General features: G+C 37.0%; 1 protein-coding gene across 2 annotated transcripts in view; it reads left to right on the top strand.

The window, feature by feature from the left end:
* The window catches only part of VPS8 (VPS8 subunit of CORVET complex), a 305,525-nt gene that overhangs the window by 98,260 nt on the left and 180,295 nt on the right, over positions 1 to 26,970 (top strand). For both annotated transcript variants that reach the window (XM_082840463.1, XM_082840464.1), the window contains 4 exons: positions 5,305 to 5,351; positions 20,338 to 20,560; positions 23,718 to 23,807; positions 26,410 to 26,461. In XM_082840463.1, coding sequence (XP_082696589.1) covers positions 5,305 to 5,351; positions 20,338 to 20,560; positions 23,718 to 23,807; positions 26,410 to 26,461 — 412 coding nt within the window. The remainder of the gene's footprint in view (positions 1 to 5,304; positions 5,352 to 20,337; positions 20,561 to 23,717; positions 23,808 to 26,409; positions 26,462 to 26,970) is intronic.

Here is a 26,970-nt window from a genome sequence, read left to right as displayed (position 1 = left end):
CTTCTGGGACCCCTATAATTTGAATGTTGGTGCATTTAATTTTGTCCCAGAGGTCTCTGAGACTGTCCTCAGTTCTTTTCATTCGTTTTTCTTTATTCTGCTCTGCTGTAATTATTTCCACTATTTTATCTTCCAGGTCACTTATCCGTTCTTCTGCCTCAGTTATTCTGCTATTGATCCCTTCTAGAGTATTTTTAATTCTATTTATTGTGTTGTTCATCATTGCTTGTTTCCTCCTCATTTCTTCTAGGTCCTTGTTAAATGTTTCTTGCATTTTCTCTATTCTATTTCCAAGATTTTGGATCATCTTTCCTATCATTATTCTGAATTCTTTTTCAGGTAGACTGCCTACTTCCTCTTCATTTGTTAGGTCTGGTGGGTTTTTACCTTGCTCCTCATCTGCTGTGTGCTTTTCTGTCTTCTCGTTTTGCTTATCTTACTGTGTTTAGGGTCTCGTTTTTGCAGGCTCCGGGTTCGTAGTTCCCGTTGGTTTTGGTGTCTGTCCCCAGTGGCTAAGGTTGGTTCAGTGGGTTGTGTAGGCTTCCTGGTGGAGGGGACTAGTGCCTGTGTTCTGGTGGATGAGGCTGGATCTTGTCTTTCTGGTGGGCAGGTCCACGTCTGGTGGTGTGTTTTGGGGTGTCTGTGGCCTTATTATGATTTTAGGCAGCCTCTCTGCTAATGGATGGGGTTGTGTTCCTGTGTTGCTAGTTGTTTGGCATAGGGTGTCCAGCACTGTAGCTTGCTGGTCATTGAGTGAAGCTGGGTGCTGGTGTTGAGATGGAGATCTCTGGGAGATTTTCGCCATTTGATATTATGTGGAGCTGGGAGGTCTCTTGTTGACCAGTGTCCTGAAGTTGGCTCTCCCACCTGAGAGGTATAGCACTGACTCCTGGCTGGAGCACCAAGAACCTTTCATCCACACGGCTCAGAATAAAAGGGAGAAAAAATAGAAAGAAAAAAAAGAAAGAAAGAGGATAAAATAAAGTAAGATAAAATAACATAAAGTTATTAAAATAAAAATAAGTATTAAGAAAAAAATTTTTTTAAGTAAAAAAAAAAAAGACAGAACCCTAGGACAAATGGTGAAAGCAGAGTTATACAGACAAAATCTCACACAGAAGCGTACACATACACAGTCACAGAAAGAGGAAAAGGGGAAAAAATAATACATCTTGCTCCCAAAGTCCACCTCCTCAATTTGGGATGATTCGTTGTCTATTCAGGTATTCCACAGATGCAGGGTACATCAGGTTGATTGTGGAGCTTTAAATCCGCTGCTCCTGAGGCTGCTGGGAAAGATTTCCCTTTCTCTTCTTTGTTGGCACAGCTCCCGGGGTTCAGCTTTGGATTTGGCCCCGCCTCTGTGTATAGGTTGCCTGAGGGCGTCTGTTCTTCGCTCAGACAGGACGGGGTTAAAGCAGCCGCTGATTCGGGGGCTCAGGCTCACTCAGGCCTGCGGGGAGGGAGGAGTACGGATGTGGGGAGAGCCTGCGGCGGCAGAGGCCAGCGTGACGTTGCACCAGTGTGAGGCGCACCGTGTGTTCTCCTGGGGAAGTTGTCCCTGCATCATGGGACCCTGGCAGTGGCAGGCTGCACAGGCTCCCGGGAGTGGAGGTGTGGATAGTGACCTGCGGTTGCACACAGGCTTCTTTGAAGCGGCAGCAGTAGCCTTAACGTCTCATGCCCGTCTCTGGGTTCCGCGCTTTTAGCCGCAGCCCGCACACGTCTCTGGCGCTCCTTTAAGCAGCGCTCTGAATCCCCTCTCCTCGCCCACCAGGAAACAAAGAGGGAAGAAAAAGTCTCTTGCCTCTTCAGCAGGTCCAGGCTTTTCCCCGGACTCCCTCCCTGCTAGCCGTGGTTCACTAACCCCTTCAGGCTGTGTTCATGCTGCCAGTCCTCTCCCTGCGATCCGACCGAAGCCCCGAGCCTCAGCTCCCAGCTCCCACCCGCCCCGGCGGGTGAGCAGTCAAGCCTCTCGGGCTGGTGAGTGCCGGTCGGCACGGATCCTCTGTGCGGAAATCTCTCCGCTTTGCCCTCCGCACCCCGGTGGCTGTGCTCTCCTCCGTGGCTCCGAAGCTTACCCCCTCTGCCACCCGCAGTCTCCGCCCACGAAGGGGCTTTCTAGTGTGTGGAAACCTTTCCTCCTTCACAGCTCCCTCCCACTGGCGCAGGTCCTGTCCCTATTCTTTTGCCTCTGTCTTTTCTTTTGCCCTACCCAGGTACGTGGGGAGTTTCTTTCCTTTTGGGAGGTCTGAGGTCTTCTGCCAGCGTTCAGTGGGTGTTCTCTAGGAGTTGTTCCATGTGTAGATGTATTTCTGATGTATCTGTGGGGAGGAAGGTGATCTCCGCATTTTACTCTTCCGCCATCTTCCTAAACTCCCTGTTTTAGTTTTCTTATTCAGGGATTCTAATTACACATACATTGATGCTTTCTCTTTCTCTTCCTCCCCCTTTCCTCCCTCTTTCCCTCTCAGCTTTCTCCCCCCAATTTTCTGCAAGCTGCATATCACCCATTACTGTGCTTACGATCTAATGAGGAAGATAAAACACCATCTTTCTAAAGATCCCAGTGATATCCTAATTTATAAATAAAATAAAACTTTCATATCTTATTCATTCTCAATGCTGTATTAAACAGTGATGATCACTTCTTCCTTTTTAAAATTCTGTATCCTGTAGATATCTATGATTGTGTGGTCTTCTGATTTTTAAACCTTTGTGACTGTTCCTGAGTTGGATTTTGTTTCCATCCTCTGACCATATCATAAATATTGGTCTTCCTCAAGATGTAATCCACTGTTCACTGATTTTTATCTTTATTATCCCTGGACAGTTTTATTCATATACAATATTTCCTTTCATGACTTAGAAGTGTGTAATTCTAACCCAGATGTTTCAGATTACTATATCCAGTTTCTTACTATTCAGTGTCGAAGTAAAGATGTTCCTCAGAGCTGTGACAGCCCAAACTATGTTTAGCTTCTTCCTTCTAACACCTCCTCCCATATTCCTTATTTCATTTCATGAAATCTTCATCCAGCCATCACTCAAACTAGAAATTTAGGAGTTTCTTAGACTCCTGCCTATGCCTTCCAACCCATAACGAATCTGTCACCAACCTCTACAGTTTTACTTTATAAACAGTGCTTGATTCTAGCTGCTGTTTTTTATGCCTACTCTCACTACCCTAGTTTGGTCTCCTGTTTCCATCTTGGACTACTATACTAGCCACCTATCTTCAGTCTTGGTTTTCCAGATCCTCCCATCATAGAATCAACAGAGTGATTTGTCTACATGTATTAATCCGATGGTTACACTCTCCATTATCCCTATAGTATATCCTTAGTACTTACTGCTAGGATAGGCACTTAATTCCTTATTTTATGCCTTTAATAATTCTAAATATACTTTAATAATTTCTCCCTGATAATTATAATATTTGAAGTTTTCGGGGTCTCCCCTGCTGTTTGTAGTTTCTGCTGACATTAACTTATGGTATGTTATTTCATGAGGTGCTTTAAACTTTTTTATTTTGGGCACATCTTTTGGGGGCTTTATCAGGAGGTCTTATTTTGCCTGTTAAGCAAAGCACTGTTAAGCACTGTTAACTGTTAAACCCTGTTTCTGGAATTTTTTTCTTTCAAGTGCTCCAGGAGTATCCTTTTTTAAGGATCACCTTTTGTGTTAATTTCTTGGCCTGATTATTCCCATACTAAGGAGATAGTGTAAATTCAAATCCCAAATCCACCTGTGGGCAGCATCTTGATTATAGATTCTTGGAGAGTGCAGATTTATCCCCACTGAGTCCAGGCAGAGACAGACAACCTTTCTTGTTAGCTTCCTATGCATATAGGCAGGTTTTTTTGGTTTTTGTTTTTTCTAATTGCCTTTCACTAAGGAGACACCTTTCAAGAATCCTGTTTTTAGGAGGGTCTTTGCTTTACTTCCTTATGTTGCAAGAATTAAGGCCTCAGTTTGTTTCTGGCATTAAAACCCAAGCTCTCATATGAACAACAAATTTATAGGACAGTCTCAGTGATGGCTCAGGGCTTATTGCTTTAGTTTGCAGTTCCTTTTTCAATTTTAAACCCTGGGTATTGCCCCTAGTTTTTGGGGAGCTCAGCTGTGTATTTTAAAGAGTGTTTGTTAAATTTCCTCAGTATTTCTAGGTTTTTTCTCTGCAGATTATTTGTCCCTCTATATGTATTCTCATTCAGGGTTGAGACTTTTCAAATCTATGGTTTTAGTTCCTGTTTTTGAAGTACCTAAGTAAGATTATAAATGTAGTCATGAGGAATATTGATAAATAAAGGAAGCAGGATGGATGGGCAGGGTTAGCCTTTTAGGATTATAGGTCCTTCTGCTTACTTCTCTCTCAGATAATAGTGGTTCCTCAGGTTTTGTTCTTTTTGTCAAAGAAGTGTTAGCATGTGGTATTCTCTTTCACATAATGTGTTTTCCCTCCTGATGGGATATTCTTCTGCCCAGAACCTAAGCCTTCCAGGATTTTTAAAAGGAAACCATTGCTCTTCAGCTAGCAGAAAATGAAAGAGTACTGCTGAAATCTAATGCTTGGGTACTTGACAAGTTCTAGTCATAATAAGCTACTGCTCCTCCCTCAAAGTGTTTCTCTTGAAAAAGGCCAAAATTATGGGTTGCCATTCGTTTGATATGAGTCTATACATGATGAATTTAAAACAGTCAAAATGTTATGAAACTGAGAAATTAATCAACCTTAAAATAGCTGGTTTGGAGGATTGTGACAAAATATGGACAACCTTAATCACCTGAGCCACCAATGGGACCAACTATATTATATTATCAATTTGATATATTTTCTTTACAAAGTTGTGAGATAAATACATATTTTTCACGTGATGTTTCTTATAATGTTGTAAACTCTTTATAAACTTGTAATATCTACATAATATTTAAATAGCAAATTTACTTAACTGTTTTCTCATGTTGTGTATTTAATTTCAATGTCTTCCTCCCTTCCCCCTCCTTCTCCTCTTTCTTCTATTATAGAGCTGCAGTGAATACCTTAATGCATTAAATTTTTTTTCTTACTAAATGTATTTAGGATAAATTTCCAGATAGAATTACTGGGTAAAAGTGTTTTCACATTTTTAAGGCTTTTGACACAGAGTGCCAAATTGCTTACCAAAAGTATGGTACAAAGTTATATTCTCCCAACAATCTAACAGTATCTGAAGCAGACTACTTTCATTATGTGTTGTGTCTAACCAGGGGGCCATTGGACAGAGATGTGGTGCTGATGCTTTCTTTACGGTTTCTCTACAGGATATGGTGCCCATCATAGTTGATTACTGCCTTCTGCTGCAGCGAAAGTGAGTATACATTGCCTGTCAGGTTCAATTATTTTGAGTCCAAGTTGCCTCTTGCTTATATTATAGCAATAATGTACTACTATGAATTCTATGAATTTGACTCAGTAGGTTATTTTAAAAAATGAATTTACAGAAAGTTGATTCTTTAAGAATTTTCAGTCCATTTACCTAATAAAATTAACTTGTCCAATATAGATTTATCATCTGTGTATTTATGTGGCAGGATAGTGGAGGTGAAGAACATAGCAAAAGAGCAGTACTTAATCACTTAAAGATCTTAAAAGTGTATGATTCATGCATTAAATATATATGCTCTTTTATGAACCATCACTAAAACACAATATTTCATACCACTCAAAAAAGGAAAGATTTATTGTGCTGCTTTTTTAAGAGCCTCTTCATTTAAAGGAAATCACTGTAAATAAACTCTTGATTAGGGTCTGTTCATTTAAATAGTAACTACATAAATTAACCAACCTGTGCTAGTTCATAATTTTTCACACTTACAATAATAGTTAGCTTCCTACATGCCAGGTATTGTTCTAAGCACTTTATCTATTTTTTATAACAACTTATTTAATTTTTATAACAGTGAGGTAGGTATTATTGTTGTCTTCATTTTACATAGGAGGTTCAAGAGGCAGTATGCGATGAAGTAACTTGCCAAAACTTGCTCACACTTTTTTTGAGAAGCAAAGGTGGGATTCTAATGCAGGCAGCCTAGCTCTTGGGTTCTTGCTTGTAACTACCAGATCGTATTGCTTTTTCAGTGGTGAACAGCTGTGAGGATCCAGTGCAGATACTCCCCAAACCCTCTACAACACTGTCTTGACTCCTGAATTTATGTCTATTCAGGTTGCCTAAATCATATAAGGTTGGATCATACTTAGAAAGTATCAGTGAAGGTTATCAAGAGGGCACTTATTTGCTATGTCAGACCTTCAATTAAATCACAAAGAGCTCTAGCTTCTGTTTACTTAGGGCTCAGATGCATTCCAGTGTTTTAGCTATAGTGTTACATGTAATTATCCGGTGAAATATGTTGTCTTCATGGTTGGGATGTTGTTGAAAACATGGTTTTATGTTACACATTGTCTTCTTTTTTTTTTTTTGCGGTACGCGGGCCTCTCACTGTTGTTGCCTCTCCCGTTGCGGAGCACAGGCTCCGGACGCGCAGGCTCAGCGGCCAAGGCTCACGGGCCCAGCCGCTCCGCGGCATGTGGGATCTTCCCGGACCGGGGCACGAACCCATGTCCCCTGCATCGCCAGGTGGACTCTCAACCACTGCGCCACCAGGGAAGCCCCAACATTGTCTTCTTTATGAGGGCCCAAGGAAGAAATTTCTCTCAGGTGTTAGTACCAGAAATACTTTTGCATCTTCTGAACAGCTAACTCACTTTTAGCTGATGGACAGGGAATTGTAAAGCTAATTATTGTTTCCTGGGGAGCTAAGAGCCATGATATACTAACCTCACCCTAGTTCTTAACTTAGTTTTCTCTTCAGCTCATGTTTTACACTTACACTTCCTTGTTATTTGTCTTATATTTTTTAAAGCAGCCTCAATAGTTTATGGATCAGTTTTACATATTTTATTTCATTTAATCCTCATAATTACAGTGTAAGAGAGGTAAAGTTAAGGAAATTGAGATGTAGTGATATTTCTAATACTAATAAATGCTGGGACCAACCTAAATCTTCAAGTTGAGATAATATAAATGAGATAAAATAAAATATCTAAGAGATTAAATTTTGTTTAAAGTAAGAAAGCATATCTTTATAAAACAGATTATTTCTACCTAAATGGTACCTGGCACAGAGTAGCCTGATGGTTGAATTAATGAAGTAATTCTGCCTCTTGGTTTGCAGGGTGACTTGTGATCATTAACTTGAAATCTTGAATACTCTCACAGTGAGATAAAGTTGAAATGACCCGAGCAGTTGTAAGATGGATTATATAGGGAAAAAGAAAAAAAAAAAGGGGGTTTTTTCTTTCAGAAATATTTTATGTTATTCCCCAAAATGTTCCAGGGATAAGTTTTTCTTTTCTTATATGACTTGAAAAGGAAATATTTCCAACTTTATTTAATCTATTGACTGGCTGAGAATGAAGTAATTTCTTTATTAAATCAGAGCATCCAACATAGAAGACAAGATGTAGTCTAGATTATCACCAAATTAGAATCTATTTATTATTTCTTCATTTTTATCAGTTTCTTTCTTTCCTTTAATTTTTCCTGACTCCTTAGCATGTTTTTTTCTGGGCTGTGTCTGAAATGAGTACAGTATTTGTTTTGGAGGTCTCAGAAATACCAACAGTCGTAGTATATATCCCTGACTGCCAAGGGGAAGGGAGATCTCAAGGGTCCTTTTCTGAGCTCTTCTTGGTCCTTTTCTCCTTCCTTCATCCAGTCATACACACGTACTCCTAGATCCAGGATTGGATATTTTTCCTGGACCATAGTGGAAATAGTATGGCTTCCTTCTCTCTTAACTGTTTCTGAAGGCTGAAGACCAGATTGTACTAGATCCTGCTTCTGCTTAGGAGAAGTTCCAACATGTGTGTTCTTACTCTCTTTCCCCTCCTGGTCTCTTTCCTCACTTTTTCTACTCTCTGGGTTCCAGTAGGGGCAGAAGGGACAGGGTAGTGTCCTCAGCAGTATAAGAAAGTTTGAGGCTGTGAAACTAGGCATTGGGTCACATGTTCCCTTTTGTGTTCTAGATTCTGTGCTCTTGTGCTTGCTTACTTCTCATCATACTGGCTTTTCTTTTTCATCATAATGTTAAGATTCTATATATGGGCCTGAGCTTATGAGTAAAGAGGTCAAATAGGCCATTTGATCAACTTTGATTCTTTGTGTCTAGGTCATCTTTCAATTTCCTTCCATTGCAAACGTGCAATGATTAAAGATTTATTAGATATAAAAATTCTGTGTTTCTTAAATACTTCAGTGTAATCACACTTAAAAATAGAGTTAAAATTTTTCTTAGCGTTTCCATAGATAATAAGATTAAAAATGATCAATTCCCTAGATTCAATTGAAGCAGAGGGATTTAAAAATTATGTAACTTAATTCCAGTATGATATCTTTCTCCCTAAACTGGACACTCTCTTTATGCCATTTCTTTGACAATTGGTTCTATTTGCATCTAGAATCTTCTCTTCTACATTCCCAAATTTTCAAAATATTTGTGATGTTGAGATTGCTTTTAAGAATGCTCAGATTGTGCATAACACAGATACCGTCTTAAAAAAAAAATGATTTACCTGGAACAAAATGTAGAGCATAAACAAAGATAAAAACTTAGAAAATATGAGAGAATAGAAAAGAAGCTTCAACATATACCTGACCATTGTTCCAAAATTAAAGACTAGAGAACATGGCTAATAATTTTCCTGAATTAAAGGAAGACAGAAATTATCAGAAAGAAAACTCTTGGTGCACAACAGAACAAATCATAACAAGCCTACACCTATGAGTTTGATTATACTAAGAGTGACAGTGGCATAGCATTGCATACTGCACTGAGCGTCTCACATAGGAGTTCTGCTTCTAGCAATGGCAATGAGGACAGTTGGGAAATCTGGATAATTTGTTAACAAAATTTATATGAAAGCGTCAGAGAGCTACCAAGGGGATGAGGATCTGTGGTACCAAGATCCAGGCAGAGGAGAGAGGCACAGAAGCTGGCTCTTCCTGTTGAGAAAATTGCCAACTCTGAAAAATGGCAGCTGAGGGGTTGAGAAGCTGAGCAAAACTTTAGAGCAATTCGTGATGTTGCTGCAGTTGAGTTCAAGGATCACACAAAAAGAGGGGCGCTGAATACTCCAGGCTTTTGATTGAGCTATGAAGAGCTACACCCTAAGAATAATGCTGAATTAGAACGCATGTAGGTTCATCATGGTTAAACTGCTGAAAACTCCAGACAAAAAAACTTTAATGTCATTATGAAAGAAAAAAAACCCTTCAAAATGGTAACAATTAACCTTACAGCTTACTTCTAAACAGAAATAATGGAACCAAACAACAGAATTGTGAAAGGACAGAAAAACAACATCTATTAATATAGAATTCTATATACAACAAAAATACCTTTTGAAAATGGTATAGAAATATATTCTAAGAAACATAAACAGAGAATTCATCATTAGCAGACCTGCACTAAAAAAATAACAGGAGGTGGCGTGTGCGGCGCTTGTACGCACAGCCCGGTGAGCTGAGGTGTTGGTGCAGTCATTTCGCGTCAGGTGCCGGGTGTGACACCCCGTCATGCAGCACCCTGTGAGCAAGTGAAACTAAGCACAGAGGAAAAGGAAACAAAAAGTCTGAGTTGTGTGGATGAAAGGCTCTTGGTGCTCCAGCCAGGAATCAGGGCTCTGCCTCTGAGGTAGGAGAGCCAACTTCAGGACACTGCTCAACAAGAGACCTCCCAGCTCCACATAATATCAAAAGGCGAAAATCTCCCAGAGACCTCCATCTTAACACCAGCACCCAGCTTCACTCAACGACCAGCAAGCCACAGTGCTGGACAACCTATGCCAAACAACTAGCAAAACAGGAACACAACCCCACCCATTAGCAGAGAGGCTGCCTAAAATCATAATAAGGCCACAGACACCCCAAAACACACCACCAGACGTGAACCTGCCCACTAGAGAGACAAGATCCAGCCTCATCCACCACAACACAGGCACTAGTCCCCTCCACCAGGAAGCTTACACAACCCACTGAACCAACCTTAGCCACTGAAGACAGACATCAAAAACAGCAGGAACTACAAACCTGCAGTCTGCAAAAAGGAGACCCCAAACACAGTAAGATAAGCAAAATGAGAAGACAGAAAAACACACAGCAGATAAAAGAGCAAGATAAAAATGCACCAGACCTAACAAATGAAGAGGAAATAGGCAGTCTACCTGAAAAAGAATTCAGGATAATGATAGTAAGGTTGATCCGAAATCTTGGAAATAGAATGGACAAAATGCAAGAAACAGTTAACAAGGACCTAGAAGAAATAAAGATGAAACAAGCAACGATGAACAACACAATAAATGAAATTAAAAGTACTCTAGATGGGATCAGTAGCAGAATAACTGAGGCAGAAGAACGGATAAGTGACCTGGAAGATAAAATAGTGGAAATAACTACTGCAGAGCAGGATAAAGAAAAACGAATGAAAAGAACTGAGGACAGTCTCAGAGACCTCTGGGACAACATTAAACGCACCAACATTCGAATTATAGGGGTTCCAGAAGAAGAAGAGAAAAAGAAAGGGACTGAGAAAATATTTGAAGAGATTATAGTTGAAAACTTCCCTAATATGGGAAAGGAAATAGTTAATCAAGTCCAGGAAGCACAGAGAGTCCCATACAGAATAAATACAAGGAGAAATACGCCAAGACACATATTAACCAAACTGTCAAAAATTAAATACAAAGAAAGCATATTAAGAGCAGCAAGGCAAAAACAACAAATAACACACAAGGGAATCCCCATAAGGTTAACAGCTGATCTCTCAGCAGAAGCCCTACAAGCCAGAAGGGAGTGGCAGGACATATTGAAAGTGATGAAGGAGAAAAACCTGCAGCCAAGACTACTCTACCCAGCAAGGATCTCATTCAGATTTGATGGAGAAATTAAAACCTTTACAGACAAGCAAAAGCTGAGAGAGTTCAGCACCACCAAACCAGCTTTACAACAAATGCTAAAGGATCTTCTCTAGGCAAGAAACACAAGAGAAGGAAAAGACCTATAATAACGAACCCAAAACAATTAAGAAAATGGGAATAGGAACATACATATCGATAATTACCTTAAATGTAAATGGACTAAATGCTCCCACCAAAGACACAGATTAGCTGAATGGATACAAAAACAAGACCCTTATATATGCTGTCTACAAGAGACCCACTTCTGACCTAGATACACATACAGACTGAGAGTAAGGGGATGGAAAAAGGTATTCCATGCAAATGGAAACCAAAAGAAAGCTGGAGTAGCAATTCTCATATCAGACAAAATAGACTTTAAAATAAGGACTATTAAAAGAGACAAAGAAGGACACTACATAATGATCAAGGGATCGATCCAAGAAGAAGATATAACAATTGTAAATATTTATGCACCCAACATAGGAGCACCTCAATACATAAGGCAAATACTAACAGCAGTAAAAGGGGAAATTGACAGTAACACATTCATAGTAGGGGACTTAAACACCCCACTTTCACCCATGGACAGATCATCCAAAATGAAAATAAATAAGGAAACACAAGCTTTAAATGATACATTAAACAAGCTGGACTTAATTGATATTTATAGGACACTCCATCCAAAAACAACAGAATACACATTTTTCTCAAGTGCTCATGAAACATTCTCCAGGATAGATCATATCTTGGGTCACAAATCAAGCCTTGGTAAATTTAAGAAAATTGAAATTGTATCAAGTATCTTTTCTGACCACAATGCCATGAGACTAGATATCAATTACAGGAAAAGATCTGTAAAAAATACAAACACATGGAGGCTAAACAATACACTACTTAATAACCAAGTGATCACTGAAGAAATCAAAGAGGAAATCAAAAAATACCTAGAAACAAATGACAGTGGAGACACAACGACCCAAAACCTATGGGATGCAGCAAAAGCAGTTCTAAGGGGGAAGTTTATAGCAATACAAGCCCACCTTAAGAAGCAGGAAACATCTCGAATAAACAACCTAACCTTGCACCTCAAGCACTTAGAGAAAGAAGAACAAAAAAACCCCAAAGCTAGCAGAAGGAAAGAAATCAGAAAAATCAGATCAGAAATAAATGAAAAATAAATGAAGGAAACAATAGCAAAGATCAGTAAAACTAAAAGCTGGTTCTTTGAGAAGATAAACATAATAGATAAATCACTAGCCAGACTCATCAAGATAAAAAGGGAGAAGACTCAAATCAATAGAATTAGAAATGAAAAAGGAGAGGTAACAACTGACACTGCAGAAATAAAAAAGATCATGAGAGATTACTATAAGCAACTCTATGCCAATAAAATGGACAATCTGGAAGAAATGGACAAATTCTTAGAAATGCACAACCTGCCAAGACTGAATCAGGAAGAAATAGAAAACATGAATAGACCAATCACAAGCACTGAAATTGAAACTGTGATTAAAAATCTTCAAACAAACAAAAGCCCAGGACCAGATGGCTTCACAGGCGAATTCTATCAAACATTTAGAGAAGAGCTAACACCTATCCTTCTCAAACTCTTCCAAAATATAGCAGAGGGAGGAACACTCCCAAACTCCTTCTACGAGGCCACCATCACCTTGATACCAAAACCAGACAAGGATGTCAAAAAGAAAGAAAACTACAGGCCAATATCACTGATGAACATAGATGCAAAAATTCTCAACAAAATACTAGCAAACAGAATCCAACAGCACATTAAAAGGATCATACACCATGATCAAGTGGAGTTTATTCCAGGAATGCAAGGATTCTTCAATATACGCAAATCTATCAATGTGATAAACCATATTAACAAACTGAAGGAGAAAAACCATATGATCATCTCAATAGATGCAGAGAAAGCTTTTGACAAAATTCAATACCCATTTATGATAAAAACCCTGCAGAAAGTAGGCATAGAGGGAACTTTCCTCAACATAATAAAGGCCATATATGACAAGCCCACAGCCAACATCCTCCTCAATGGTGAAAAACTGAAAGCATTTCCACTAAGATCAGGAACAAGACAAGGTTGCCCACTCTCACCACTCTTATTCAACATAGTTTTGGAAGTTTTAGCCACAGCAATCAGAGAAGAAAAGGAAATAAAAGGAATCCAAATCGGAAAAGAAGAAGTAAAGCTGTCACTGTTTGCAGATGACATGATCCTATACATAGAGAATCCTAAAGATGCTACCAGAACACTACTAGAGCTAATCAATGAATTTGGTAAAGTGGCAGGATACAAAATTAATGCACAGAAATCTCTGGCATTCCTATATACTAATGATGAAAAATCTGAAAGTGAAATCAAGAAAACACTCCCATTTACCACTGCAACAAAAAGAATAAAATATCTAGGAATAAACCTACCTAAGGAGACAAAAGACCTGTATGCAGAAAATTATAAGACACTGATGAAAGAAACTAAAGATGATACAAATAGATGGAGAGATATACCATGTGCTTGGATTGGAAGAATCAACATTGTGAAAATGACTCTACTACCCAAAGCAATCTATAGATTCAATGCAATCCCTATCAAACTACCACTGGCATTTTTCACAGAACTAGAACAAAGAATTTCACAATTTGTATGGAAACACAAAAGACCCCGAATAGCCAAAGCAATCTTGAGAACGAAAAAAGGAACTGGAGGAATCAGGCTCCCTGACTTCAGACTATACTACAAAGCTACAGTAATCAAGACGGTATGGTACTGGCACAAAAACAGAAAGATAGATCAATGGAACAGGATAGAAAGCCCAGAGATAAACCCACGCACATATGGACACCTTATCTTTGATAAAGGTGGCAGGAATGTACAGTGGAGAAAGGACAGCCTCTTCAATAAGTGGTGCTGGGAAAACTGGACAGGTACATGTAAAAGTATGAGATTAGATCACTCCCTAACACCATACACAAAAATAAGCTCAAAATGGATTAAAGACCTAAATGTAAGGCCAGAAACTATCAAACTCTTAGAGGAAAACATAGGCAGAACACTATATGACATAAATCACAGCAAGATCCTTTCTGACCCACCTCCTAGAGTAATGGAAATAAAAACAAAAATAAACAAATGGGACGTAATGAAACTTCAAAGCTTTTGCACAGCAAAGGAAACCATAAACAAGACCAAAAGACAACCCTCAGAATGGGAGAAAATATTTGCAAATGAAGCAACCGACAAAGGATTAATCTCCAAAATTTACAAGCAGCTCATGCAGCTCAATAACAAAAAAACAAACAACCCAATCCAAAAATGGGCAGAAGACCTAAATAGACCTTTCTGCGAAGAAGATATACAGACTGCCAACAAACACATGAAAGAATGCTCAACATCATTAATCGTTAGAGAAATGCAAATGAAAACTACAGTGAGATATCATCTCACACCAGTCAGAATGGCCATCATCAAAAAATCTAGAAACAATAAATGCTGGAGAGGGTGTGAAGAAAAGGGAACACTCTTGCACTGCTGGTGGGAATGTGAATTGGTTCAGCCACTATTGGGAACAGTATGGAGGTTACTTAAAAAACTAAAAATAGACTGCCATATGACCCAGCAGTCCCAGTACTGGGCATATACCCTGAGAAAACCAAAATTCAAAAAGAGTTAAGTACCAAAATGTTCATTGCAGCTCTATTTACAATAGCCCAGAGATGGAAACAACCTAAGTGCCCATCATCGGATGAATGGATAAAGAAGATGTGGCACATATATACAATGGAATATTACTCAGCCATAAAAAGAAACGAAATTGAGCTATTTGTAATGAGGTGGATAGACCTAGAGTCTGTCATACAGAGTGAAGTAAGTCAGAAAGAAAAAGACAAATACTGTATGCTAACACATATATATGGAATTTAAGAAAAAAAAATGTCATGAAGAACCTAGGGGTAAGGCAAGAATAAAGACACAGACCTACTAGAGAACGGACTTGAGGTTATGGGGAGGGTGAAGAGTGAGCTGTGACAGGGCGAGAGAGTCATGGACATGTACACACTAACAAACGTAGTAAGGTAGATAGCTAGTGGGAAGCAGCCACATGGCACAGGGGTATTGGCTCGGTGCTTTGTGACAGCCTGGAGGGGTGGGATAGGGAGGGTGGGAGGGAGGGAGACGCAAGAGGGAAGACATATGGGAACATATGTATATGTATAACTGATTCACTTTATTATAAAGCAGAAACTAACACACCATTGTAAAGCAATTATACCCCAATAAAGATGTTAAAAAAAAATAACAAAAGTTGTTGTTTAGATAAAAGGAAAATGATTGAGGTGGATAAGCTAATATGTGGGTTAGTGAATATAGAATATAATCAATATGTGTGAGGATTGAATAAAGCATGAAGAGAAATGAAGAGAAAAATATATGAAAACAATACTACATAATTGGAGAAAAGGATAAATAAGGTTAAAATGTTCTAAAGTCCTTGCACTGTCTAGAAGGTGGTAAATTTATTAATTTATATTATAATTTAATAATTTGAAGATGCAGATTGTAATCTCTAAACCCATACTTAGTATATAATAGTAAAAACATATATAACTAACAAGGTAATAAATGGTGTCATGATTAAAAATACAATTTAAAAAAGTCAAAAGGAGCAAAAGGAATTAAGAATAGTTAAGACAAGGAGAAAAAATAAATGATAAATTTAAAAATATATCAGTAATTACATGAAATAGCAAACAACTAAAACAAACAAACAAAACATAATCTAGTACTCAGCGAATTTCAAGTAACTTCTTCCACTTCTAGGGTGGTCACTTAGACACTCAATACTGGCCTCCAGATACCTTTTATATTAATATTTTCTGATTGAGTACATTGGTTTTATAGTCAGTCCTCTTATTTTCGTATATTATACTGTCTCTTATGAGGGTTAAATTATAAACACAGTACATACTCTGAAATTAATTTTAACTCAATACCACAACCATTATTATACTATGATCACTGTTACCTCTGTATCATAAGTTATAGAATTTCATACCTAGCAGTAATATTATATTACTAGGATATATATGTATTTCTATTCATATGTAAGAATTCTTTTATAATGTAAAATCCTTTTTACTATGGCAGGAACCACACTGCTTTTTCTCTGTAGGGCATACTGATCAGTGTGTAATGGACATCTTTTTTGGTTAAAATTTGGCTTTATTATCTTCCTGTGAATCTTTTAAAATCAGAAATGATAGGAAATTCTGTTTCTGAAGATCTACCTTTATTTTCATAATTTGGTCTCTGCTCACACAATTTCATTTCAATTTGATAGTGCATATATATTTTTTCAGTACTAGAAAAAGATGTAAAATATCTCAAGGGTTTTTGTAGGATATTTAATGATTTGTCATTTTGCTTATACAACAGTAGCCATAATTTCAGTTTATTTTGAAAATAGGTCCAGAGTTTACTTGAACTATAATCATAATTTTGAACATTGTTTAAAAATAAGTGCTTAAATAAATACTATGTTATTATGTGTGAATTGTATCTCAAAGCTATTATAAAACAAAATAGGTGCTGTATGTAGATGATCTTGACCAGTTCAAGCTTATATCACTGTAAGCAGATATCCAAAAAGAAGGCATTATTCAAATAACTTGAATTATATATAAAATCTGAACCAAAAATATTTCTCTTAAATCTAAAGTGAGCCTGAAGTGGCCTTTTGATAGCCAGAGTATTTGTTTAACCTTGTTCAACATCAGGATTATTATTTGCGAAACAGAAAGATTTTAATTATCAGCCATGGTTGAGGAACTTAATGTTTTGAGTTTTCTCATCATTTTCTTGGTAACTGCAAGTTAAAATTCTAAACATCAAAGCTAGGTGAAAAATGGGGCCATGCCTTTTCATTTTATCTAACTGCTATGTTGAGATATAATTCACGTACCATAAAATTCACCATTTTAAAGAGCATGGTAGTTTTCAGTATATTCACAGAGTTTAATTAAGCCATGTCTTTTTAAAGGAAATATTTACAAACTGATACTTGTATCAGGAAACAGAGCATTTTGAACATAATTTCTTGAAGATCATTTGAACTTTTTTTTTTTGAGCAGTGAAATAACTTTCATTTTGCACACAATTCAGCATCTATGATAGTAGCCAGACATGTAACAGGTTCTCAATAAATTTTAATTAAATAAGTGAAATTTGGTTAAAAAAAAAAAGTGGATTGTCTGTAAAGGTCATATTTTCCAGGTCATATGGAGCCCTTTTTTTTTTTTTAACTTTTTATTTTATATTGGAGTTCAGGTGATTAAAAATGTTGTGTTAGTTTCAGGTGTATTTACATCTTTTCATATGTATTTACATGTATCTATTCTTTTGAACTTTGTTTTTAATTTTATAAATAAAGAGGCCAGCCGAAATCAACTTTGGATTTATTAAATCCCACTTATATGTAGTGGGGGGTTGTTTATTTGGTTCTGGTTTTATATTTAGTGTACAGGCAAGTGTTAGGATTGATGCTCTTGCTCCCTTCAGACAGTCTCTGAATTTGTAATTATCTCATAGTCAAAGCTGAGTTCTTCACATTTTCTAATTGTAAAATTGATAGTGCAAAAAGTAAATTTGGTCATTTTTTCTATCAGTTTGAAGCTATGTATGATAAACTCCAAATAATGTCTTTAATATGAGTATTAATATAAAGTGAAGTTATGTAGAAGACCTTTTTGTTGGCTCTCTGTTATTCAGAATGGATTTTTCTATTATACTGGTTATAAGGAGGCTAAGCTTGAAGCGATAAACATCAGTTTTGACATTAGCCGTTCCAGGAAACAAAGTCAGCACCCTGGAGTATAATGCCTAAGTACAGAAAGAAACACAAGAGCCAAAACCTTTTTTTTTTGTATGTACTTTTCTTTTTCCCTCCTTCTCTGTTGATCTAATAAATATTTTCCCAGAATGACGAGAACATGTCTTAAAATTTTGTTTTATTTTTATTTTAAGGTAGAGATGCAGATAGGAGTTGCTGAGTTATATTTTTCTTGCTTCTTTATTATAGCCTCTTACTGGTTAAGAAAGAAGCATATAGTTTTGCCATTAATCTTACCCGCATTGCATGCTGTAGTTTGTCACAGGAGTGCCTTGTTTGTCAACTTTTCTGCTTTCTTTACTGAATTTGTAGCTCTTTAGTTTTCCTCCCCAGGGCTTTTTGTGCTGAACTGAAATATATAATTATCTTTCCTAGCATGTTGTTTTTAACAACACATTACAGGGTGCAAGGGCTAGCAAATATGACATTTTCTTTAAGTTCATAAGAGTTACTTTGTTACTCTTATTTTATCTTTCTTACAGTAAGGCTTCATTAATCTCAGTTCCTTTTGCTTGGCTAGTAATTGGTAATCACAAAAATGTAATGGACTGTCAGGCTTCCCTGGTGGCGCAGTGGTTGAGAGTCTGCCTGCCGATGCAGGCGACACGGGTTCGTGCCCCGGTCCGGGAAGATCCCACATGCCGCGGAGTGGCTGGGCCCGTGAGCCATGGCCACTGAGCCTGCGCATCCGGAGCCTGTGCTCCGCAACGGGAGAGGCCACAACAGTGAGAGGCCCGCGTACCGCAAAAAAAAAAAAGTAAGGGACTGTTGATTACAATGAAACTAACATGAAAAATACTCTGATAAATATAAAGCAAGGGGGAAAATGATGCAAGAATTACACTTGTGGATATGAGAAAAAAATAAATGGATATGGATTTCCTCCCAGGATATTGCAAATACTGTTTATTGAAAAGCAACATGGGGTTCTATGCAGTTGTAGCCAGTCCGTTTATCATTGGTCCCCCTTCCAGGACTTCAGATGAGGCAAGACCCCATCCCATTGCTTTCAGAGTCTTCCTTGTCCTTTTTGTGGAACTTGTCATGAAAGATCACACCTGTGGATGAACCGTCTACCACTTTTCACAATTGACATGATGCACATATATAGGGATTATACATTTAGCAAATAAATAATCAGTCACTCCTAACAGGTAAGTAGAATTAGCACAGTTTTTGTATTTGAAAAAAGAATTAAAGAATCAGTGAATGATGTAAGTCAATACACTGTATAAATGGAAACATGGAAAACATTTAATTTTGCCAGTCATCAAAGAATTGAAAACAATGATGTTTAATTTATATATTAAACTATATGGGAAAAAACTAAAGACAATTGTCTGTTGAAACTGTTGAAATTATACATTACTGATGGCTGTGTAAATTGGTGCTATGATGATTTTTGAAGGTAATTTAGTAATACATTTTAAGTGCCACAAAAGTTTTTGTATCTTTTGACTTTAAATAAATTTCTAAAAGTAGAATGACTAAGGAATTAAGCCCCCAAATGGAAAGACTATATATGTAGATGTTCATTTTGGCCTCACTCATAATAGTGAAATAGTGGAAATAAGTGATACATTACAGGAATAGTTAAATAAATTCTGATGTTTCAGCGTATTGAAACATTGTCTTTAGACAAAATAGTAATTTTAAAGAGTTAAGTAGCAGCTTAGGACAATGCTTATATAATATTGGGTGAAAACAAAATTCAGATTATGTCTATGGTGAATAGAACTCTAAAATTATTTCTGGACTCTTTGCAAAAGAAATACAAAAGAAATAAAACACAGTTATTGAGTGTGGTAGCATTTGATTAATTACAGTTTTTTTGTTTCTGCAATAAAATAGTTTTCAGACATATTTTTAAAACATTGAACATTTTCTTCTTCCTCTCCCATCAATAATCAATCACTACCTAAACCCTTTGGGAAGCAAGGGGCAAGAACTAGATAAAGAAGCAGATTGGCCTTGCAGATCAGATGGGAGTATTTAGATACCAGGAAAGAGGAAAGGATAAATTGTGAATAGTCCATTTAATTTTTTTTTTTTACTTCATCATAGTCTCCGTACTACCTGCTCCCATATCGATGTTGTCTTTAAGCAGCAGTGTGCCATAATGGATTCAGCACAGGGTTTAGGTCAGAAGGCTGATGCAGTTCTGAATCTATCACTTTTTAGCTAACTGATTTTCAGCAAATAATTTAACTTATTCAACATTTTTTATTTGTAAAAAGTATTGGGTGAATTGAGATAGTATATATAAGAGATTTTTCAAAATATAAAGCTCTTTGCAAATATTGTTACTATTTTTAATAAACTTGCACATAAGTTGAAATAGGAAAAAGATGAGATATACTTAGTAGACTGAATTTAATGGGTGTTTGGAATGTTCCTAAAAGTATTTTTCCCCATTCGTTGCAGGGATCTTTTATTTAGCCAGGTGTATGACAAATTAAGTGAGAATTCAGTGGCCAAAGGAGTGTTTTTGGAGTGCCTTGAACCATATATTTTAAGTGATAAATTGGTGGGGATCACACCCCAGGTAATGAAAGACTTGATTGTTCATTTCCAAGATAAAAAATTGATGGAAAATGTGGAAGCCCTCATTGTACATATGGATGTCACCAGCCTAGACATTCAGCAGGTGAGTTTATAGGCAGTCTACTAATTTATGGAATGAACATCATTCCTTTATTGAATATATTTATCTGACTCATCGGGCCTTACTTTGTCTTTCATCAACCCTAATTATTTTTTAGCACTTTTTGGTAAGAGGTCTCATAAACTTATATTTGTCAATATATTTCTTAGGAGTGCTCTTTACTTAAAGCTAGATTAGGAACTCCTGCAAGCCAGCAGTCTTCGTATTCCTTGACATTCCCCAGAGCTCTTAGCATAGGGTTTATATTTGGTAGTTGCTCAGCAAATGCTTATTGGCCTATCCTTCTTCACCAGTTTGTTTGTTCACTACTACAATTTTCATCCTGCAAGTGAATTTCAACTATAAGCACTTCCACGTGAAAAATAGGATATTTTTACTTTTAAGTGTATGATGCCATTTTTTTTGAAAAGCTAGTTTATATGTTCAGAGTTGATAACTTTCATACATTAAGTTTTGAAATGCAGAGCATAGTATAAGAAGCAAACTTTAGGACATCTTAGCATGATCAGCCAGCTCATTGATAATATACCTCCAGTATGTCTGAGGTCTCCACAATAAGTTTTAAGTCCTTAATTGAGGACCAATATGTATCTGACCTAAGACACTTCACTCTTAACTCTTCATTTAACTCTTCAGTCCTAATGCTGAGCAAAGGCACAAAGGTGCCAAGGTGCTGAGCCCTATTGAACTAGAGTACGGTGGCTTACAAACTTAGAAGGACTGTTTTTTGTTTGTTTGTTTTTAATGTGCAAAATCACATGGAAATGAAGGGTTTGGAAAATGTTTATTGTTTTCTTCATGGAAGCTCTTTATGAATGGCTGTAAGTTTGCAAAGGCCAGGTCCTCTTTACATATGCCTTTCTGTCATGTGGGTAATTTGGCGTAATCTTCATGTCTGACAATAGGTCTGATGATGTGATAGCATGTTATCAATCTAGCTTTATTTACCTATCACTGATATAAGAGAAATTTATAATTTCTTCTCCTTCCAACATTTTTAGCTTTTTCTCCAACACTAGGTAAATATTCTCTGCTCTTTTTCATGTTAAAACAACAGTTTAAACCAATCTCCCCATCAGATTCCCTTCTCTCCGCATCAAGCCTTCCCCTCCTTCCCCTTTGGCTACTGCCATATCACATTTCCCACTTGCAGCCAGATCCCTCCCTCCCTCCCTCCCTCCCTCCTTTCTTCCTTCTTTCCTTCCTCCACCCCTTTCCCTCTTTCTTTCCCACATTTCTTGAAAGCATTCTCTAGGTTGCTTCTTCCATTTCATTCACATCCTAATAATTCTTCAGCTTTACTTTCACTAGAGTCTGTAATGACCTCCAATGCTTTAGTGACCCTGGTGGACAAGGCTTATCATAAGGCTTACATTAGCAAAAAAAAGTTTGACAATAAACAGACAAACAAGTAAACAAGCCAGAAATATCGAAAACAAGTATGTTAAAAGTCAAACAGGCAGTATGATAAAGAGAGAATGAGAGGCTATCTTAGATGGGTCAGTTATAGAAAACCAAGAAAGTAACACTGAGTCTGATCAAATCTGGAATCTGAATGACAAGAAGGAATCAGTAGTGCAAAAATCTTGGAGGAGAAGATTGTTACAGGTAAAAACAACAGCTAATGCAAAACAAAAAAGAAGATATGTGTTGGGTACTAAAAGTTACAGATAAAAGGCAAACAGAGCTTGGTTGAAAGAGAGAGGTAGCCCTTTCAGGGCAAGGTACAGATTTTTCCTTTTTATTCTGAGTGCTATGGGAAGTCATTAAAAGGTTTTAAGTGAGATCACTCTGATTTGCCTATAGATAACAGAATGAGGGGTGGGGGCCAAGTACAGAAGAAGCAAGGAGATTGGTTAAGAGCTGGTCCAGGAGGTAGTCCTGGCCAGAGATGATAATGGTGAGATGGAGGGAGATGGCCTGACTTTGGATACATTTTGGAGGTAGAACTGATTTGCTGATGAATTGGACCTAAAGGTGTGGAAAGAGAGAATTTAAGGCTGTTGCCTAATTTTTTGGCTTGAAAAACAAGGTGGATAGTGATTCCTTTAAGAAGATTGGAAGACTGGGGTAGGTCTAAGTTTGGGAGACAAAATCAGGAGTTGTATTTTGCCATTTTATTTTGATAGCTACTAGACATTAGGTGAAGATGTCAAGTCAATGGTTGGATATATCGGTCAGAGGAGAGGCTAGGGCTGAAGCTATAAAGAGATGTATGATCATGGCACTGGCTGAGAGGGCGGAAAGTGAGAAAAGAGAAGAGGTCTCAGAACATGCCGTTGTCTAGAAGGACTCTCCCATGACACCTCACTTCCATTTTCCCTCAGACTAGTAGTTTGTTTTCCCTTTGGCTATTCCTTATCATTATCCTTTGTTGACCTCTACTCTTCCACTTTGGTCTTCTCCTGTCACTCAGTAGTATAATATAGCTCTCGTAGGAACAGTATATAGGGTACTGTATACTTAAGTCATCTCTATTCCTCATCCTTACTGCTCCTTCTGCCTGCAGAGCCCCTAGTTTCCACATCGGCTTTTGGCTCACATTCATGTATCCGTTAGGTCCTAACTTAAATATTGCTCCCTCAGGGATGACCTTCTGAATACTCCAGACCAAGTCAAGTTCCTTTATAGACTTACCACATTTGTAAATGAACTATTTGTGTAATTGAGTGTCTTCCCCAAGTCATAATTCACGCACCATTTTGTGCCCCTTCTTTTGGTGAGTGTCCAGGATGAATGGAAGTTCTGTCAGGGTAGAGAATAGTTCTGGGTTTGTCTTACCTATCACTTTATCCCCAGTGCCTAGGAGAGGACCTGAATATAGATGTTCAGTAAATATGTGTAGAACTAGTGACCAAAGGTAAGATGGATATGGAAAGGGGGAGGCTAGAGAAGAAATAAAATCAGACATTGGAGGATGTTTAAAAGTAGCTATTGTACTGTTGAAAGTAACATTGAACCTACAACAGCTCTTACCCTGGCACTGTGTTTGAGTACTTCCATTTCAGTTTTTTTCAGAGAAGGAATAAGAAAAATTAGGAAAGAGAATTTAAGATCTTCCCCATTCTTAAAGCTTTGAGGAAAGTAATTGGTGAGATTTGCTCAATTGTGTGAACCAAGCAACTTTTCCTTTTTACAGGTAGTTCTCATGTGTTGGGAAAATCGGCTATACGATGCTATGATTTATGTCTACAACAGAGGCATGAATGAATTTATTAGTCCAATGGAGGTAAGATACGTTCTAACTTATATGCATATTTAATACTGTCTATTAATGTTTTTTCCCTTCTCTCCATTTGCTTTGAATAGTTTGTTTTCATGCAATCACTTTAAAATTGCTTGTAGATTTATTAGACTTGCACCCATTGTTGTTTAGGACTTTAGATAGTCTTTAGTTTTATACCTTCTACTATTGCTTTCTTTTTTATCTGCAAAAGTAGGTATTTAAATCCCAGGGAATGATAGATAAAATTAAAAGCCCAGATAGATAAAATTAAAAGCCCATTAGACTTTAAGATTTTTTCTAAAAAATTTTGATATTATTATAGCTTTTCCAAAAGGTATAAGAAATTCATTATATATATTTACTGTATAGGGTAATGGTGCTATTGAGTAATATTATTTTGTAGATATATTCTTCTAGGGGAAGGTCCTGAAAATGGTGGGAGGTCATGATTTGCCAATTGCTCATTTGTTGCTTTTCCTATTTCAGAATTTTATAGCATTCATTATAATTTCTTATTCTCCTTACCATTAGAAGAGAGCATCTAAAAAGCATTTGGGCTTATTTTAAAAAGAATCAAACCCATCTTCATCGTGTTATTTCCCTTAAATTTATAGACAGAATTATGGGTTATGGATTGTGGGTGCATGTCGTGCCCTGCTAGCCCATTGCTTTATTACAGTGACTTCATTACCTGGATCAGAAGACCCAGGCTTCTCCTGAAGGCATCCACTCAACTTTTTTGCATATTTAATGGACATCCAAAACCATCTTCAGTATTAAGTCAGCAGTCATTCTATGATATTTCAGTCTTCTTTAAATATATTTAGCTTGGTAGGTGAATATCCCTCTAATTCATAACTCCTTCAGTTTTGGCTGTACTTCTTGTCTCTTGGTCATTTTCCAAATGAGTGCCACAGCCCTCCCCACTGGTTTTGACCTTGACTGTCTATTTCAGATAAGTATTTTTAACATTTGCACACCTCTTAGCTGACTCTTCAGTGAGGTCCGTGACCTGCACGCATACAAAAATGTTCTCCATCCCACTATTAAACCACAATTAGGAAGAATTCATGCAGTTTCTAGTTTCTCTCAAAATAATCTGTGAAAACAGATTCTAATTTGATGCATTCTATGTTGATGAAAATGGTTGTGGGGTTTTTGTTATTGTTGCTTTTGAACTTTTTGTTTCGTGTGGATTTTTTATTCCTCAAAATCTGGTTTGCATTTATAGCTATGCATCTCAGATGGAACACTTTTCTATTGACGTCGCCTTGTTTTGTGTTGAGTAGTTTTCAAGTTAATGACTTTCAGCAGGAGCTTGGTATTTGTTATTAAATAGTCATTTGGAGATTTTAGCAGTGGGAAGTTAGATGCATCCTGTGATTGCTCTTTTATAATTCTCTGCCTATAAAAGAGATCACTGTTCAGTGTTTAAAGTTTAGCTATTTCAGTTTAAAGAGATTTAAACTGAAAATCACAGTGATTTACCAGTGATCCTACTAAAACAGTTCATGTCCACATTTAGTCATTTCAGTTTAAGGTCCAAATTAAAAGAATCTGAAAAAGAATATATATATATATATATATATATATATATATATATATATAACTAAATCTTTTTGCTGTACACCTGAAACTAACACAACATTGTAAATCAACTATACTCCAATATAAAATAAAAATTTAAAAAAAAAGAGGAACTGTAGTGCCTTTTGAAATTTTCTAGATTTTCTAGAATGAAAGACAGTGTCATCATACTTGAGATGACTACCATAGTTTCTGAAATCTTTAGTTCTAGTTTTGGCTGCTTCTGAGTGCCTTGTGTTGGGAGGAACAACTTTTCCTCTACCACCTGAAACCCAAATGGTGGGGAGAGAGCTGCGAATGAACTGACGACAGGAGAAAAGACAAGGTTTATTCACAGTTGTACTGGGAGCACGCAGAAATGAGTAAATCACTGAACAACCAGAGAAGTAAAGGTTTATATACCAGTTTAACGAAATTTGGGGTGTGAGGGAGGGATTTAGGTTTTCCTTGGAAAATATGAATAGTTTTATTGAGCTTTTTGTTGCTAATGCACAGCTGGCTTTGCACCACCTCCCAGTGCTAAGGGTCAATCTTCTCCTAAATAGGAAACTCCCTCCCAGGAAGGCCAACATAGTTTTGCCATTAATCTTGTGTTTTCAGGGGCTCTGCTTACATTTAGGTGTTTGTTTCTATGGCTGCTGACTGTTCACATGTTTTCAGCTTAAAGTAATCTTACCCTTTTGGTGGGCTATTAATCCCTTGACTTGCTTACTATTTTTTAAAGAATAAAGCATTTTTAGGAACCTAAGGATATCTTATATTAGAAATAATGATCTCAACAAGGACCTTCTTCTAACTGGTATTTATTAAATGGTTTCTTTCAGTGAGGAATAGAACAATAATGATTTCCCAGTGATCCTACGAAAACAGTTCATGTCCACATTAAGAGTTTTTATATTTAATCTTAATAGCAAATGACTAATTCAATCAGAGAAAGGTGATTAATAGCATAAGATTTAGATTATTTTTTAAAATATTTTTTTAAGATGATGTTGTTTTCCTATTAATTTTTATGCAGAAACTTTTCAGAGTCATTGCACCTCCTTTGAATGCAGGAAAGACGCTAACAGGTATTAATTTTATAAGCCTTAATTTTTTTCTCTTTAAAAATATTATTTAAATAACAAAATTCACCAATTTTATGCGTACAGTGTGAACTTTGATAATCGTACATGATCATGTAACCACCACCATAATCAAATTTTAGAAGGAGCAATATAGTTCCTTCACACTAAAAAGTTTGCTCCTGTCCCTTGTACTCTAACCTTTCCCCACAGTCCCATCTTCAGGCAATCACTGATCTACTTTCCTTTACTGCTATTCATGTAAGTAGAATCATACACTATGTAATCTTAATCTTGGTGTTTTATTTCTTTCACTTAGCTTAATGTTTTTTAAATTCATCCATGTCATTGCATATATTATTTTGTTCCCTTTAATTGCTTAATGGTATTCCATGGGTTGGATGTACTGTTATTTGTTTATCTGTTAACCAGTTGAAGGACATTCGAGTTGCTTCTGGATTGGAGTTATTATAAGTAATGCTGCTACGTTTGCGAATGAGTTTTGTTATGTTTTT

This window comes from Leucopleurus acutus, assembly GCF_964270905.1.
Source record: "Leucopleurus acutus genome assembly, chromosome: 5".
In the NCBI taxonomy this organism is placed as follows: domain Eukaryota; kingdom Metazoa; phylum Chordata; class Mammalia; order Artiodactyla; family Delphinidae; genus Leucopleurus; species Leucopleurus acutus.
The sequence above is the reverse complement of the archived record's forward strand: the minus strand, read 5'-3'. Positions and strand labels throughout refer to the sequence as shown.